The 15,824-nt window shown below is 40.6% G+C and overlaps 1 protein-coding gene across 2 annotated transcripts in view; it reads right to left on the minus strand.

The window, feature by feature from the left end:
- The window catches only part of LNPEP (leucyl and cystinyl aminopeptidase), a 54,823-nt gene extending 39,249 nt beyond the window's left edge, over positions 1-15,574 (minus strand). The window contains exon 1 of one of the 2 annotated variants that reach the window (XM_014887117.2): positions 15,283-15,574. In XM_014887117.2, coding sequence (XP_014742603.1) covers positions 15,283-15,301 — 19 coding nt within the window. In that variant the 5' untranslated portion in view covers positions 15,302-15,574. The remainder of the gene's footprint in view (positions 1-15,282) is intronic. The other variant, XM_014887118.2, reaches the window with a different exon arrangement.
- Between the last annotated feature and the right edge of the window lie 250 nt (positions 15,575-15,824).

The following is a 15,824-nucleotide window of genomic DNA, read 5'->3' on the forward strand; positions in this document are numbered from 1 at the left end:
TTGAAAATTAAATAGGAAAAAGAATACTTTCACTGTAATTTAAAATTTATATTTTGCGTAATGAAATAATTATTTTTCATTGTATCTGCAAAAAAATTAGAAACACTGCACAAATTAAAAAGAAACTGTTAGCCATGACAAATGTATTGAAGTTTTCTGCTACAATCGCACTGTCTTTAAGAGCTAATATGATTTCTGCAGATATGGCTCTAGAAAGTTTGCAAATAATAGGTGTATGTGTTATAGAATCTGTTATTTTAGGGAAAAATGAACACATTACTCCCAGTACAGTACTCATCTATATTTATGAGAGAGGAAAGCAAAAATACACCTACTTAGTGAAATTTCTCACATGTATCTTATATCTTCAGTCATCCCAAGTTACTGGCCAGAACAGATGAAATATGAGACCAAATTAAAACCAGATGTACTTTCATTGTACAGTTTTCATGCAAGAAGGAATAAAACAAGCTATAAGAGAACAGTATAGTGAATATTCAGCAAGATTTCAGAAATGTTATGTGTTACTATTATTAGCTTCAATTTAAATTTAAAATAACTTAACATTTCAAAGGCACAAACCACTAAGGTTGTCACTATTAGAAAAACCCCAAAACTTAATGCTCCTTTCTCTCCTGGAAAGGCTAGACTTCACTGTAAAAAAAACCAACTGTGATTTTCACATTAAAGAGTCATCTAAAATGTGTTTGAGGACATTCGAGGCACTAAGGATTTGGAAACACTATGAAGGTTTACACTCCTTTTCCTGAGCTGTCTGATGCAAATCTGCATCTTCAACCTCAAACTGGGGGAACGTAGAGACAGAGAAATGTTTAATATACCAAATCTCTCAGAACAGTCCTATCTAACATTTCAGAACTGCTACTATGGAAAAGCAATATAGTATATGGTATTCAATCGCCTTTTTTAAATTTGGGGGATTATTAAATTAAATTCAGCATAAGCCAAACTTCCACATTTAACTAATAAAAGCCATTTATTTATTTAAATACAGCCACAAGCCATATTTATTTATGCCGAGTTACTTAGTAAAAGCACAATTTTAACAGAATTGTAAAAAACAAAATTACATACTTGGGCTCTGCTCTTAATAATGGCAGTTCACCAATTCTACTTAACAAGAAGCAGCAGATCAAACACCCCAGTTCCAAACTGCCAAACATTAATGTTTTTATAGAAGACAGAAGGGAACATTCACTCTTATTTGTGTACCTCATGCCAGACTCATTGCTTGAGACTTGCTCCAAATTTTACATCCTATTCTCACTCAAAACTATTGTCCTGGTTATTGTTTTGACTGAGAGAAGAGAGATGGGCAGCCCAAAGAGGAGTGCCAAAACAGATTCATTGTCACAGATACTCAAACTGGCATACAGAGGCATTTTGAAGAAAACTTTTAATTCCAAATACTACACTGGAAATCCAAAAGGCGAGAAATACTTCAGAAAGTGAAATCGCTTCCTCAATGGAGACTAAAGATCTCTAGTTCCAAACATCACTAGTTAACGGTTCTTATTACTGCAAATCAGCATTAGAGTTTAAGTAAAACAGAAATAAGAACAATCGGGGTATAGATAAAATACAATTGTCAATCAGAGGATTTTTTTCAACTGATGAGGAATAAAATAGCGAGTGAAGAAGAGCTTTAATTGACAGCTAAATCTGAATTGGTAGACTTTGAAAATGCACAATTAAAATACAAATTGTTAGCATTTTCTTAGATATAAACTTAATCTTTTTCTAAACCTAAAGAGGTTTAATAAGACTGGAAATTTTAGCTAATGCTGTTTATCCACTGATAACCTAATATGACAGAAATTAGTTCCAAAAATCCAGCAGAGAAGGAAGCAACGTTCTACCCTACTTAACCACTTCAGCAAATGAAATGAGGAAAAATAAAGATCTAGAAATAGAAGTAACAACTTAGAAAACTGACAGCATTTTATGTCAATAGTTTTGTGAAAGATAGGTATTTTAAGAATACAACCCTCATGAGATTACTGAGGCAATAAAGTTTTTTGTTTTTCACAGTCCCACTTCCCTATCTATTTAGGAATCATTCAAATCCATATATATCTATCATGTTCTATTTATATGCTGTATTATAAGATATTTGGCACAGGATTTGAACACATAGATGACATTATCTCATCACTAGGTGACACCTAATTTTTTCCCACAAAATTCTCAAAGAATACAAATAATTTCCATTGATTGATCTTTGGCAGTATATGCCAGTAAATAGTCAGTCTACAAGTAAGTGCTTAAGACAAAAAAAACTCTTGCTATCAAAAGTCTTCTATTACATCTGGATGCAGATGCAGAGCTGCTTTCTGTGTTACTGCAATTTCAAAACCTACTGGTCAAATCAGAAACAGCCTCAGCTCCGTAATAAGGCTTATGACAGGTTGCTTGCTTAGGCAAGCACATCAAAATCTGAACAAAAATTATACAAGAGACACTTAAATCAACTGGCTAAAAGCAACCAGTAATAAACTGGTATTTAACCTTTAAACTGTAATAAACACACTGTTGATAAAGCACCATCAACTAGGAAAGGAAAGCCAGGCTTTCTCATCATTGAGTATAAATATGAGGTCCAGATTTTAAGTCAGTTAAGCAAACAAATAAATGAACACACCTACTCAAAAGCAGAAGTGCTTGTCATCTTAATGTTCATTGAGAGGTTGGAGCCTCTCAGTGCACCTGAACACAGAGTATAAGCATGTCGAAGGTCCATTACCTTTTGACATTTGAAAGGAGACCACCTCCAAAGTTACTTCTGAAGCAGAGCTGCCTCCCACCTCTGCTCAGTCAGAGAATTTAACAGCAGGAGCACAGTACTGACTGGACCCAGACTGGACTTACGCAATACAGTTGCTGTCCCAGGCACCCAAAACAACTGATGTCAATCCAAATAGACTTTACATACAATTCCATTTCCCCAAAAAAGTGAAAAATGTTAATCTGAAGCCATATCCCACAACTCTTTGTAATGCAGAGCCTTAACACCACCTTCTGTCTATTTCACTGATTACTCAACTACCTCAAGGAAAAAATCTTCAGCATACAAAGAAAGATGTACTGAAAAATACGTACTCAGTAATATCAGTAATGCTACAGACAGTCTGGGAAAGTTTCTGCAGTTTATTTGCTAGCAATATTCCATGCCCAGCATGCAATTATTCCCAGAACGGGAGGTTCCCCACTACTTCTTAGCAACCATTCTTTAAGGATTAGATTTGCCTTTTGTATGAACTGTTAATTGCTGTGGTCTAGTGTCTTATTTTTCCTTGATGAATTGTGTAGATTAGGATAGTCAAAATTAACACTGTGGTTGCTGTAGATTGATTTTTTTCTAAAAAAGGAACAAAAGAGTTGAAATTGAGCAAAAAAAAGGCAGACATTTTATACATTTAGCAGGAAATGGTGATAACAGTTGATCAGACCGTGCTTATAAACAGTTAGGAGAATTGCTGTATGATTTTGTCTGAGAGGCGTTTAATTTTGAAATAACTTCATTTTAAATTCTTCGTTCATTGCTTGCTGATAAGATCTTCTGGACAGTCTGAGCAATCAGCATTCTATAAATCTGTGCCCAAGAGTATAAAATTCTGGGGAAAAAATTCTGACAGGTTTAAAATCACTTTCCCTAGTTTACAAACGCTCTGATCTATTTAGGATTGAGATAATTCCTCTAAAGATATTTGCTCTTATTTTAGCAGCATTTAGAGTAAGCTGCTCCAAGACAACCCTTGGCCTAAAGGTTTAGTACGGTCTGTAGGTTAGGCTGCAGTGAGAGTAGATAGCTCCAGTGACAGCTGTTGAGTCAGAAGCAACACTTAGAGGTTTGAGCAAAGTTAACTGAACACAAAAGGCTTCTAGTGCTCAACAGGCCTTGAAGTTGTAGAATATATACTACAAACTTGTTTTCGCATGGGTGTTGACAGCCTGATTTCTAAAATTGCTGATGAGACAATAGAAAAATAAAATCAAAGGCTATGTTTAACAATAGCTGTCTAATGATAACAGCTCTTCAAGACAAAGCCCTCTCTCCTCTTATATAAAATGGGTTTAAAAAAGAGATAAAAGTATTACTTGATAGTTCATCAATGATCTTTTCTGGGATGAATTACTTTGAATCTCAGCAGTCCAAGTGAAAACAGCATCTCATCTGTGCTCTCTTCTATGCAGCAGATACTCTGATGTCCTCAAATTTATCCCAAAACAGTCATGCAGTGTCTTGTGTTCATGGAAAAACAAAAGCCCCAATTCTGAGGCTTGATGGGCAACTTTGCCATTTGCATTTCCATAACTAGTTCTCAGAGTGTCTGAGTTACAGTATGGGCTTGGGGTCAAAACATCTAAACAAGTTTAACTTAAACATTCAGTTATTGCCATGAAAAGTCTTCTGGGAAAAAATTATGATAAGTAAGCAGTTGCTCTTCATAGAGATTAAAACAGAGCAGAACTTCAGTTGAAGTTATTACCTCATCAACTCAGGGAGCCACTGCTGAATGTTCATGATAAAGAACTCAGGTCAGTATATAGATTTAATGTCCTCTATCCAGAAATTTAATTATTATTTAGTTAAATCTGATTCAGGATTATTTCTTTTTCGTTTGCTCTATCAATGGGTAAATTAGTCTAAATCTAAGTAAGTTGAAATAACAAGGAAAAATTTAGAGCCAAATGTTGAGCTAAGTTACTTACGTTTATGCCAGCTCCCATACAAGACAGATTTCCCATTTTTACACCAAATTTCAATTACATATTTTGGAGAAAAACAAAAACCACATCAAAACACAAAACCAAAACACTTTTAAGTAGAACAGGAATTTTCCAAGTTACTTAGTTTCTCTCCAACTACCTGAAAGGAGATTAGTGAGGTGGGTGTCAGTAACTCCTCTCAGGCAGCAAGTGATAGGACAAGAGGAAATGGCCTCAAGTTCACCAAGAGTGGTTTAGATTGGATATTAGGAAAAATTTCTTCCGCAAAAGGGTTATCAAGATTTGGAACAGGCCAGTCAGGAACGTAATGGAGTCATCATCCTTGGAGGTATTTAAGGACATGTGGACGTGGCACAAAGGAATATGGTTTAGTGGTGGATTTATCAGCATTAGATTAATGGTTGTAATGCATGATCCTAAAGGTTTTTTCCAAACTAAATGATTCTGTGATTCAATAAATAATTACCTGGCATGGGGACTTCTAACACTAGGTATAAATTCTAGAAATCTGATTAACTAAATTGCACAATTTGTAGACCATCTCAATTTATTCACTGATGACATTCTGTATTCCTAGCTGTTAAAACCGGTAGAAGATAACCCTGAACATTACTGGGCCTATTCCCCCAACCAACTCACCACTCCCTCTAACAGAAGGTACATCACCCCTCATCACATCCCACCATCTTTTCCCAGACACCTGTGTTCAGGATAATGCAGACACTGTTTTGTTTTCCATCCTCCTCTTCGTTCTTTTTCTCCTTTCAGAATAATTGTTCTGGACATCCAGCTGCTGCTATCCAGCAGAAGATTAAATAATTAAAAATGTGAGCAAGCTCTTCCTACTTCTCCTCTGAGCACTACATTCACTGATTCACTTCAGGACTGTACGCCTACTTCCAGGGGCAGTTAACACAGGAATTAGTGTAGTTCCTTATTCTGAAACCTTGGGACAGACGCAAACTCATAACTATCTCCTTCCTTACCTTGGTTTCCACTCAGAGATATAGGACTCCCTTAGCTTTTCTAATTGCCAGCTCTCTCTGCTCTGTCACTGTATATCTTATCTGCTCACAGCTAGAAAACAATATGTATTCCCTGCAACCCGGTTTGCCCTCTCCCTTGATGTTGCCCCAAGACTGGAAACTCGCCTTTATAGACATTAAAGACTGCTTCTTCAACATCCCCCTCCATCCCCAGGATGTCCTGAAGTTTGCGTTTTCTGTGCCTTCCCCCAACAGGCAAGCCCCTTTGAAACATCCTGCTTGTCCTGCCTCAGGGCATGAAAATCTCACCCACGATATGCCAGTGGTAGGTTGCCAACATCCTGTCACCCATCTGAAGACTGTTCCCAGAAGCTATCATATTACATTATATGGACGACATTCTAATCAGTGCACTGGACCTGACATACTTGAATACAACTCTAAATAAAACTGTCCAAGCAATTGAGACTGCAAGTTTTGAAATCTCCAAGGACAAAATTCAGTTCTCCAGCCCATGGACTTACCTCAGACTTCGGATCAGAGAGTGCACCATTGTTCCTCAGCAATTGGCCATCAAGGATGACCCAACGACCCTGCGGGATCTCCACCAGCTCTGCGGGTCCATCAATTGGGTACATCCACTGCTAGGAATCATGACGGAAGACCTCACCCCTCTTTTCTACCTTCTCCGTGGCAGCGAGGACCTAGACTTACCGCATGTGCTCAGGTCCGAAGCCCAAGAGTCCATCAGGAAAGTCCAGGAAGCCCTATCATCGCGACAAGCGCATCACTATGAGCTGAGCCTGCCGTTGGCAGTCTTGGGTAAGGCACCTAGATTTCATGGGCTCATCTATCAGTGGGACAGTCAGCTAAGAGATCCTTCAATTATAGTAAATGGGTTTTCCTACACCATCAGCCCACAAAAACTGTAACAATGCCACAGCAGCTGATGGCAGATCTAATAAGGAAAGCTAGGGCTCGCCTCCGCTCTCCTGCAGGGTGTGAATTCACACACATAATCTTACCATTAGCAACAACTGGGGATTTGGAGCATTTGCTCCAGTCCAACGAGAGCCTCCAGTTCACCTTGGATAGCTACCCAGGCCAAATTTCAATCCATTTACCAAGCCACAAGTTGTTTAAATCAAGTTTCAATTTGGTCCCAAAATTTATTCAAAGCAAAACACCTCTCAAAGCCCTGACCATTTTTACTGACGGCTTTGGGTCCTCCCAGAAGTCAGTAATGACATGGAAGGATCCCAAGACACAGAAGTGGGAGTCTGATATCCAAGCGGTTGAAGGATCACCACAGATTGCAGAATTAGCAGCTGTCATCAGAGTCTTTGAGAAATTTCAAGAACCCATCAATGTAGTCACAGATTCGGCTTATATTGCTGGCGTAGCTATGAGGGCAGAACATTCACTTTTAAAAGAGGTCTCCAACTCAAATTTATATAAGTTGCTTTCTAAGCTAGTCTATCTTATCTCCCACAGAAAGCAACCTTACCATATTATGCATGTGAGATCACACACCGACCTCCCAGGAGCCACAGCAGAGGGAAACAGGAAAGCGGATGCGTTAGCCATGCCTGTCGAAGTTACCAACATACCAGACATATTTGCACAAGCAAAGATGTCCCACACCTTCTATCATCAAAATGTCCCAGCTTTAATAAGAATGTTTAAACTTACAAGGGAACAGGAACAAGACATTGTGGCCACCTGTCCGAATTGTCAGTCTTACCAATTGCCATCGCTAGGATCCGGGGTCAACCCCAGAGGATTGAAAAGCTGCCAGATACGGCAGGCTGACGTAACCCACTTTCCTGCCTTTGGAAGATCTAAATATATTCATATCGGTAGATACGTTCTCGGGTGCAGTGTTTGCTTCGGCACACAAAGGAGAAGATGCTGCACATAACATCAAGCATTTTCTCCTAGCGTTTGCCACCTTGGGAGTCCCAAAAAAAATAAAAACAGACAATGGGCCTGCTTATACTGTACGAAAATTACGGGACTTTTTAAACCAATGGGGAGTTAAGCACATCATGAGCACCCCCCATAATCCCACAGGACAATCAATTGTGGAAAGAACACATGGAACTACCAAGAGAGTTCTCAATCAGCAACAGGGAAGGACAGAGACCATGTCTCCAATTGAGAGACTCTGTAAGGCTCTGTACGTGATAAATTTCTTAAATTGTTCTTTTTCTGAGCTGACTCCCCCTGTACTCCAGCACTTCTCAAATTTGGTCCAAGCTAAGCTCAATGAAAAGCCACCGGTATTGATCAAGGACCCGGAAACCCAACAAATATCAGGGCCTTTCCCATTCATTACCTGGGGGAGGGGATATGCCTGTGTGTCAGCACCATTTGGCCCAAAATGGCTCCCATGTAAACATATAAAACCCTTCTTAGGGCCGACAAACACTGTCCCCACCATCAATAACAAAGTCTCTTCCAAGCCTAAAAAAGCAAGATTGCAAGACCAGAAATGGGCTGCCTAGAGGCGAAGACGTTACAGAACAATAAGCCAGCAGCAGCTGAATTGCCCCATCACGAGATCACAGACAGCTATACAATCTCAAGCTAGGCACAACCTAAATATATTTATCCCAACCCCCATGACCCCTAAATAAACCCCGATCAACTCACCAAGTCCTGCTTACCTTGATACTTACCATCCTGTTTCCCCTTCCTACCCAAGCCCCTAATATCCCTCATTGAACTTACCTACCTCGTTTCCAGTTTTAGAAAACAACGTTTTTCTTCAAAATTAACGATTTTTATTTCGAGTTCCAGCAAGTACACTACCCCCCCACTCTGCCTCGTGCAGCTCAATCACAGACAACCCCACTGCTGACAGCCCCCAGAGTACCAGTTCATGCTGAGGAGCCCCTCTCCTGGCTCAGTTTCCTGACGGGCCATGCCAAGAAGGCTTTGCCTCCTTTCTACCAGCTCCAAGATACTCCAGAAAGACCTGTTTGGACAATGGGGACTTAAAGGATGGGGGTTTTCTCTAGTTAGAAGCATTCTATGGACCTTTGTTATTGCTGTGTTACTTATGTTCTCTTACTTCACATGTTGCCTCAACAAGGCAGTCAGAGAGGCCTTTTTAATAAATAAAGAAAGGGGAGTAGTGGAGGCTGAAAGCTCCATAGAGAAAGAGCCTGCCTCTCTCCCATGGAGGGAATGCCCTTATGTACTCCTTCCTCATAATGGTTATAATGTTTCCCCTAGCATGCCTGTTTCATGTAAAATGTTTGTAGCCTATTGGTTCTTCCCCCTTTCCCCCCTTCCCCCCTGCCCCTGTGCCCTCAGATGATTTGTTAGTTGTTCTGCCCCGACCCCTGGCTCTCCTATATCAACCCCGCTCCCTCTGCCCCTTCGAGCCATTTTGTCCCTGTATCCTTCGAGAAGAAATAAACTCTGCCTTGGATCACCACACGTAGCTCCCGTCCCTCTCTCCACCGTCAGCAGAAGCGGGGCTCTCAGAAGAGAGCTGAAATCACTCTCCTCCGGAGAGCGGGAACGTGCCTGTAACCCCCAGGACATCTTTCTAAAGACGCTTCTCTGGAAGGTCATGGCACCAGCGTGCACCCCGAGCCCACTGGCTCCTTCCCGCCGGTGCCGTGCTACTCCGCTGCCGCGAGACAGAACTTTGGTTTTTCATGAATGAAAAATAGAGAAAATGGTTCTACTAATGTGCTACCAACTCATTGTTACTGAAGAAATGGTCAGTTTTTATACAAAAGAAAGGCTTAAATAAAAACCACTATCAGGCCCTAGAACAGTATGAATTAGGTACATTCTTAGTTTTGGACACAATTGATTCCCCATAAAAGTCAACGGCACTGTGGTAGAAGTATTGTTACACAAGAACTGTTAACAGAATATATTCCTTCAATGTCAGAGCAATTACAACCAAAGGAAAGCTCTCTGCACACAGTTACGCTTAGTACAGCACACTGAAACACTTCTTCAATTATCTTGGTAGGAGTTTTGATTGGAATAAAAAAACAAATCCCAAAATCAAAACTCACCTTATTTTCACATGAACAAATGGCTGATTGAAAGCATCTCGTGTTTCTGTGGAATCAGGATTCCACTTCTTCACTCTCCACCAGATGTAAAGAAGATCACTGCTTCAATACACTACTACACGCCTCAATAATCCTGAAGAAGAGCTGGGCTCTGAAGTCTTCCTTGAACATATATTTTAAGACAACACTCACGAAGCTGTGCCCTAGGGACATGAACTACAAAGAACCCAACACACTCTATTACTCTGAAATTCCTGTCTCATTGATCAATTGGATGATTGATCACTTACTCCAAATTTCCTCTAGTAGTATTCATCTTTCTGTGTGCAGGAAGGCACTCAATCTTTTTGTGATTATTACGATTTTAGGTTAATATACTTCCATTATTTAAAGCAGTATCTTAAGTAGTCAAAACACAACCTCAAAAGGTACATATGTACCCTTTAAAATATTTTGAGGCAATTAAAACCCAGATCACAAAAAATCCTGGTTTATTTTAAAAGTCAATACGATCTTATTTTAAGGTACTGCTGGACGGAAGTCTAAGCAGCAGCTACCATGCATGCATTTCTCTGACAGAAAAAATATTGCTTCCAATCATAATGAAATCCTAATGTTTTTGGTCTTCTACACAATTGTTGCTTTTGTACTTCATGAAAAAAATACTGTGCAGGAGAACTGGAAATTCACTGAACTTTCTTAAACCACTGAGTAAAGGATGAAAAGAAAAACTTGAATTTTATGCATTCATCACTACTTTAATCAGATGCATTAAATAAATTCAGCTTCTTTGTATGCACTTTTTACACCAATGCCCATCCAATATGAAAAAAAATATTCTGACTAGTGAACCACCACTAGAGGTGGTTTTATCCTCGTTTTTATTTGTTTCTGCCATTTTTTATGGCAGGAATTACAGGGCTTTATCCAGCACACATTCACATAGCCTCAACAATGTGAAACATGGTTGCTCAACTTTACATCATCTTCCCAAAAAAGATGACAAGACAGTCCTGGAATACTTTTACAGGTAGCTACTGAGGGCAGCATAAGCTTTCATAATTTTTTACTTGCATTATAAACACAGATACTCCATGGTTTCATTCTACAAGTGGAAGACTAACTGCTTAGTGGGAAAATACTACCAAATGATCAACAGTGAGCACCTATACTCTCATCTGTAGACATTCTTTAAGTTACTGAATTCCCTTTCTAAACATCCATTGATTGGCAAGGAGTTCACAGCGAATCAGTAAAAGCAAACACACACCCAACACATTGAAAAAACAGGTTCCAGTTCAGCTGAGCTGACACAGGAACACAAGAGCAGATACTACAACATGGCTTTGTGGAAAACTACCACCTAGCACCATGCACTCGGAAAACATAAAACTCATACTTAGGAACAGATTAAATCAGCATTTTTTTCTAGTAACAATTGATGGAATAGGCAAAACGCAGGGCAGAAAAAAAGACATTAAGAACAGACCTCTTTGATGTTTTCTATTTACCATCTTAACAAAAAAAGATTACTCAATCTGTTTTTTAGGACAGAGTAACAGTCTAAGACAAACAGGAACCCTTCTGCTCCATGATACAGCAGTGTAAAACATTGGCAGCCAAGGCTATGCCTGCTGTCCCCAACAGAATTAAAACTATGCACACAGGAACATGCCTCTGCAACCTCCAACACATTTCTGTACTGAACAAAATTAACACAAAGAACAAAAACTTTTAGAATTGACAGGAACTACCTGAAATAACTAGACATTGGAAATTATATTTTCACTTTGTAAAGAACATGACCCAACTTGATTTATTTCTACTTTCCAAAAAACCCCCACTTCTTCCCATTAAAGTCTTTTTATTTTGTTCATAAATTTAGTCATGTAATTAATATCAAAGATTGCATCTGTTGTGTATGAAAAGGATAAAAATAATTCAGGAATGTCAGTGAAACTGAGTGTTATTTGCACTTCAGCAGATCACCACAAGTTATCCCATCTGCAATTGCAAGTTCATGCATGGCACCTGTCTTAAATGAGAAACTCTGTAATAGCTCACTTCTACCTCTTCTCCAGCTCAAGCAGAGAAGTTACATATTTAATGTATTAAACAGGAAATGATGAAATGACTTTTCAGAAACACATACAACCTAAAAAATAAGCAAAAGACTTGCAAAATAATTTGTATTGATGTCCAAACATATTCTCTTTAGTCCGCATTTTACTTCTTTCACTTAGGTTTTTTTTTGTTGTTGTTGTTGTTTCTTTAAATTTTAGTGAAACTGTTAAGGTAATAAATTCTGCTCATTGATTCAGAGCAGATTTCAAAGAAATGTGAGATCATACAACTTAGGAGGGGAAAAAATTATGTGTAACAATAAGGAAATTAATTACACTTTGATTATTCATTTTTGGGGAAAAAAAATCTCAAATTAAGAACAGTCATGCAAAATAGAGGAATCCGTCTCAAAAAAATCCTACCAGTAACCATCTCTAGAACATTTACTAATTTACAGCATTTTTAACTTGCAAGGAGAAGTGCAGATGGGACATAATGAACATGTTCTCCATTGAGAGGGTGGTTGGTCACTGGAACAGGGATGTGGTTACAGCATCAAGCCTGCCAGAGATCATGGAATGTCTAGATGGCGCTCTTAGTTATATGGTTTACTTTTAGGTCGTTTTGAGAGGAGTTAGACTTAGTGATCCTTATAGCTCCCTTCCAACTTGAGATATTCTATGATTAACTCAGCTATTCCAGGCGCTAAAAATAAATATGCAATTAACTGTTCTTCCAGAGCTACAGACCTCATACATTATCTCCACCTAAATTTCTAGGCAGGGGTGAAGACATAGCCTAAATCTCTTCAAAGGGGTCCAAAAGTAAGTTTACGATACAGGGGTGAGGGGTGAAGTAAAAAAAAACAACAAAAACTTAAGTTTATTTAGTTCATGTGAACATTTCCACTGGAGAAACTATTCAAACAGTAGAGTTCAACACACCCACTAGGATTTCAAGGAAAGTATAAGAGTTACTTTGACTTTTGAAATGCATTATGGCTGTGTTTTTTCTTTTATTTAAGGAAAATAAAAGAAAAAGCCCACCAAACAGTGAACTACAAAAAACTGTATTTATAACCACTTTAGTGCATTTGCTGCCTTAAAGTCTATTTTAAGATACATACTCATTCTGACATAGCTCTACTCCCATAAAGTAAAACAAGAAATTGTCTCATTTCTAGTTTGTCCAATGGGTATTCAGTTATGAATCCAACTAAAATGCTATTGCAAAATCTTACGATCCAGTCTGTTCCCTCTTCCCTGTGTTTTACAAGGGTAAAAGCCCCAAAGAACTACAGAGAGATCTACAAGTATAATACTGTAAGCTTCCTGTGACAGGCATCCTTTCTTCTGAATTTAAACAGCACTTTCCACAGGAAGTCAACATAGACTCACAAACAGAACTCATAACTATTGTATACAAAAACCCAGATTATTTGAAAAATCTGATGTCCTCAAAAGGTTCCAGACTACCAGGTATGCAAATGAAAATTCTGATCAAAAAGCCAGTAACGTAAGCATGCTTTTCACTTCAGATTTTTGCAGCTGCTATTGAGCACCAAATATGCCTCAAGATCATCAGAAATAAGGAGTAACATCTTTGCTCTAGTATTTGAATATTCTCTGTGGTGTCCATTCCAGCAGAGCCAGCTTTCAGGAATCAATTTATTGACCAACTTCAGCTCCAAATTTTCTTACGTCTTACCACAATCTGCAGGCTTTTTATTTCAGGGAACAAAATTAGGGTGCTCAGTGCATGAATATTGCTCTTCATTACCTTAAGCTACATGCTCAAGCCCACAGGTCCATTTCTTCTGGTTGCATGGAGCAGAACTTATTTAATGTTTTGTTGCACAGTGCAGTATTATGTCAAACAGACCTTTAAAACAACATTTCATCTCTTTCAAAGGGAATGGCCTTAGTAAGATGACTTTAAAATAAAATTCTCCCTCATACTGCGTTACTATTAAAGACAAGCTCTTTTTACGATGCATACAAGATTGCAGAAGACAACCCTGTGACTGAAACAGGCTGTAGTTGAAAGACCTGATACTAAGGCGAGGATTAACTAGAGAACGAAAACATCAACTGCTAGTACAAACTGTAATTTTAGCAAGACAATACAAAGGGGGGGGGGGAGTTAAAAAAAAAAAAAAAAAGAGGGAAAAGGTCTTTCTTGCTAGTTATGCAACCAAAATATGCCCAGAGCTCATAATCTTCAGTTTCTTTCGGATTCTAAACAGCAGCATCAAATCATAGAGGATACATCATGTGTTTGAAAAAAGTGAAATGCAAGGCAATGAAGTTATATTTAAAGATTTATAACATTGTTCATAAAACCATAGAATGGATTAGAAGGAACCTTAAAGATCATCTGGTTCCAACTCCCTTGCCATGAGACAGAACATTTATTTTTAAGTGCATGGGTTTTTTTCTGAATTTGACTTAAGTTTCATACTCTGACTTGGCATGTCACTGAGGAGTTAAAGTATGATGCAGCAACCTCTATCTGGTACTTTAGCGATGGCTATTCAACATGCTTATCATTTAACAGACCAAATCCCACCTGTAAACAAAGTGCCGCGTTTTCAGCAGGAAGGCTGTTGTTTTACCCACTAACTCCATATTTGGCCATGGTCGTGAATCTAACCAAACATACTTCAGTTTCAGTTTGATCTAAGAGCTTCATTTCCTCCTCTGTCCAGGACGGGTTTAATGTACTATTAGTAGAAGTAGTAGCAACACAGACTTTTCATTTCAGGCACAAGCACAGGATGCAACACACACTGCTGTATCACGATACCAGCCAATCCTCCCGTATTCTTATTTCTAAGCATATGCAACCACGTCGGTATTTCAGGTACTTCTGTCAATGCACGGCAGCTCTGAAAGCTTTCTGGCGTTCATTAACACCCCGAAACACCACTTCGTACACCACTGATACTTCCGTATTTTATTTCTCCTTTCGCTCGGGAGAGGTGGGGGTGGTGTGGGGTGTGGGGAGGTGGGGAGGCACGCTCTGGTGAGAATGCTCCGATCAGGAACACGCCATGAACAGCGGGTCTGCTTCCTACTTCCCATCAGAAGCATGATGATTTTGGAACTACAGACGCCTGTAAGGCTCCTCTAGTGGTGCCACACACGGCGAGTGTACACCTGGTGTACAAGTGGCCCCGGCTGCCCGGTGTCAGTGAGACCCCGACCGGGCAGTGAGAAGCGCAACAGCGCCGAGAAAGCGAGGGAGCTTCTCTCACCGCTGTCGTTCAAGACACCTATTCCTAATTAACCTGAGACAATTTTCAAGCCGCGGACCACGGGGGCAGCAAGACTACGAAGGCTCCAGTTTTCCCCTGGCAAGCAGCTCCCGCTGGACGCGGCTCCGCCGGAAGGCCCCGCGGCCCCGTCCCGGACTCCGCCGGCCGCCCGGGTACTCACCGCTGGGAAAGGGCTCCATCTTCCTCGCGGAGTGCGCTCTCAGCGGAGGCGCTGCCACAGCTCTTCACTACTCCTCCTCCTCCTCCTCCTCCTGCCGCCGCATGCTCTCAGGACGGGCTCAGTCCGTGCCCACGGCCAGCACCGCCCCGCCGGGGCCGCAGCGGTATCAACCCGCGGCTCCCTCCCTGCTCGGCAGCTTTTCCAGGGGAGGCAGCTCCTGCCAACCACCACCGCCCGCTGCCTCAGCGCCCGCTTCCTCCTCGCCCCGGCTGGGCCCCGCGGCACCGCCTCCCCCGCATGGGCCCGCCTCACGGCGGGGATGCCGGGGCGGGCTCCGGCCCCCGAGGGACCGAGTGGCGGAATGTGCCGTCCCGTGGGCCACCGCCCGGAGCGGGGTGGCCCGGCCGCGGCGGCTCCCAGGCCCGCTACGCGGCGGCCGCGCAGGCCGTGGCGGTGCCGCCGGGCCGGCTTTGCCTGCGTCTCCCTGCCGTGCGCCTTCTGCCGCAATTTAACCTCACTTTTTATTTAAACAAATAATTCCC

This window comes from Sturnus vulgaris, chromosome Z (genome assembly GCF_052056855.1).
Source record: "Sturnus vulgaris isolate bStuVul1 chromosome Z, bStuVul1.hap1, whole genome shotgun sequence".
In the NCBI taxonomy this organism is placed as follows: Eukaryota; Metazoa; Chordata; class Aves; order Passeriformes; family Sturnidae; genus Sturnus; species Sturnus vulgaris.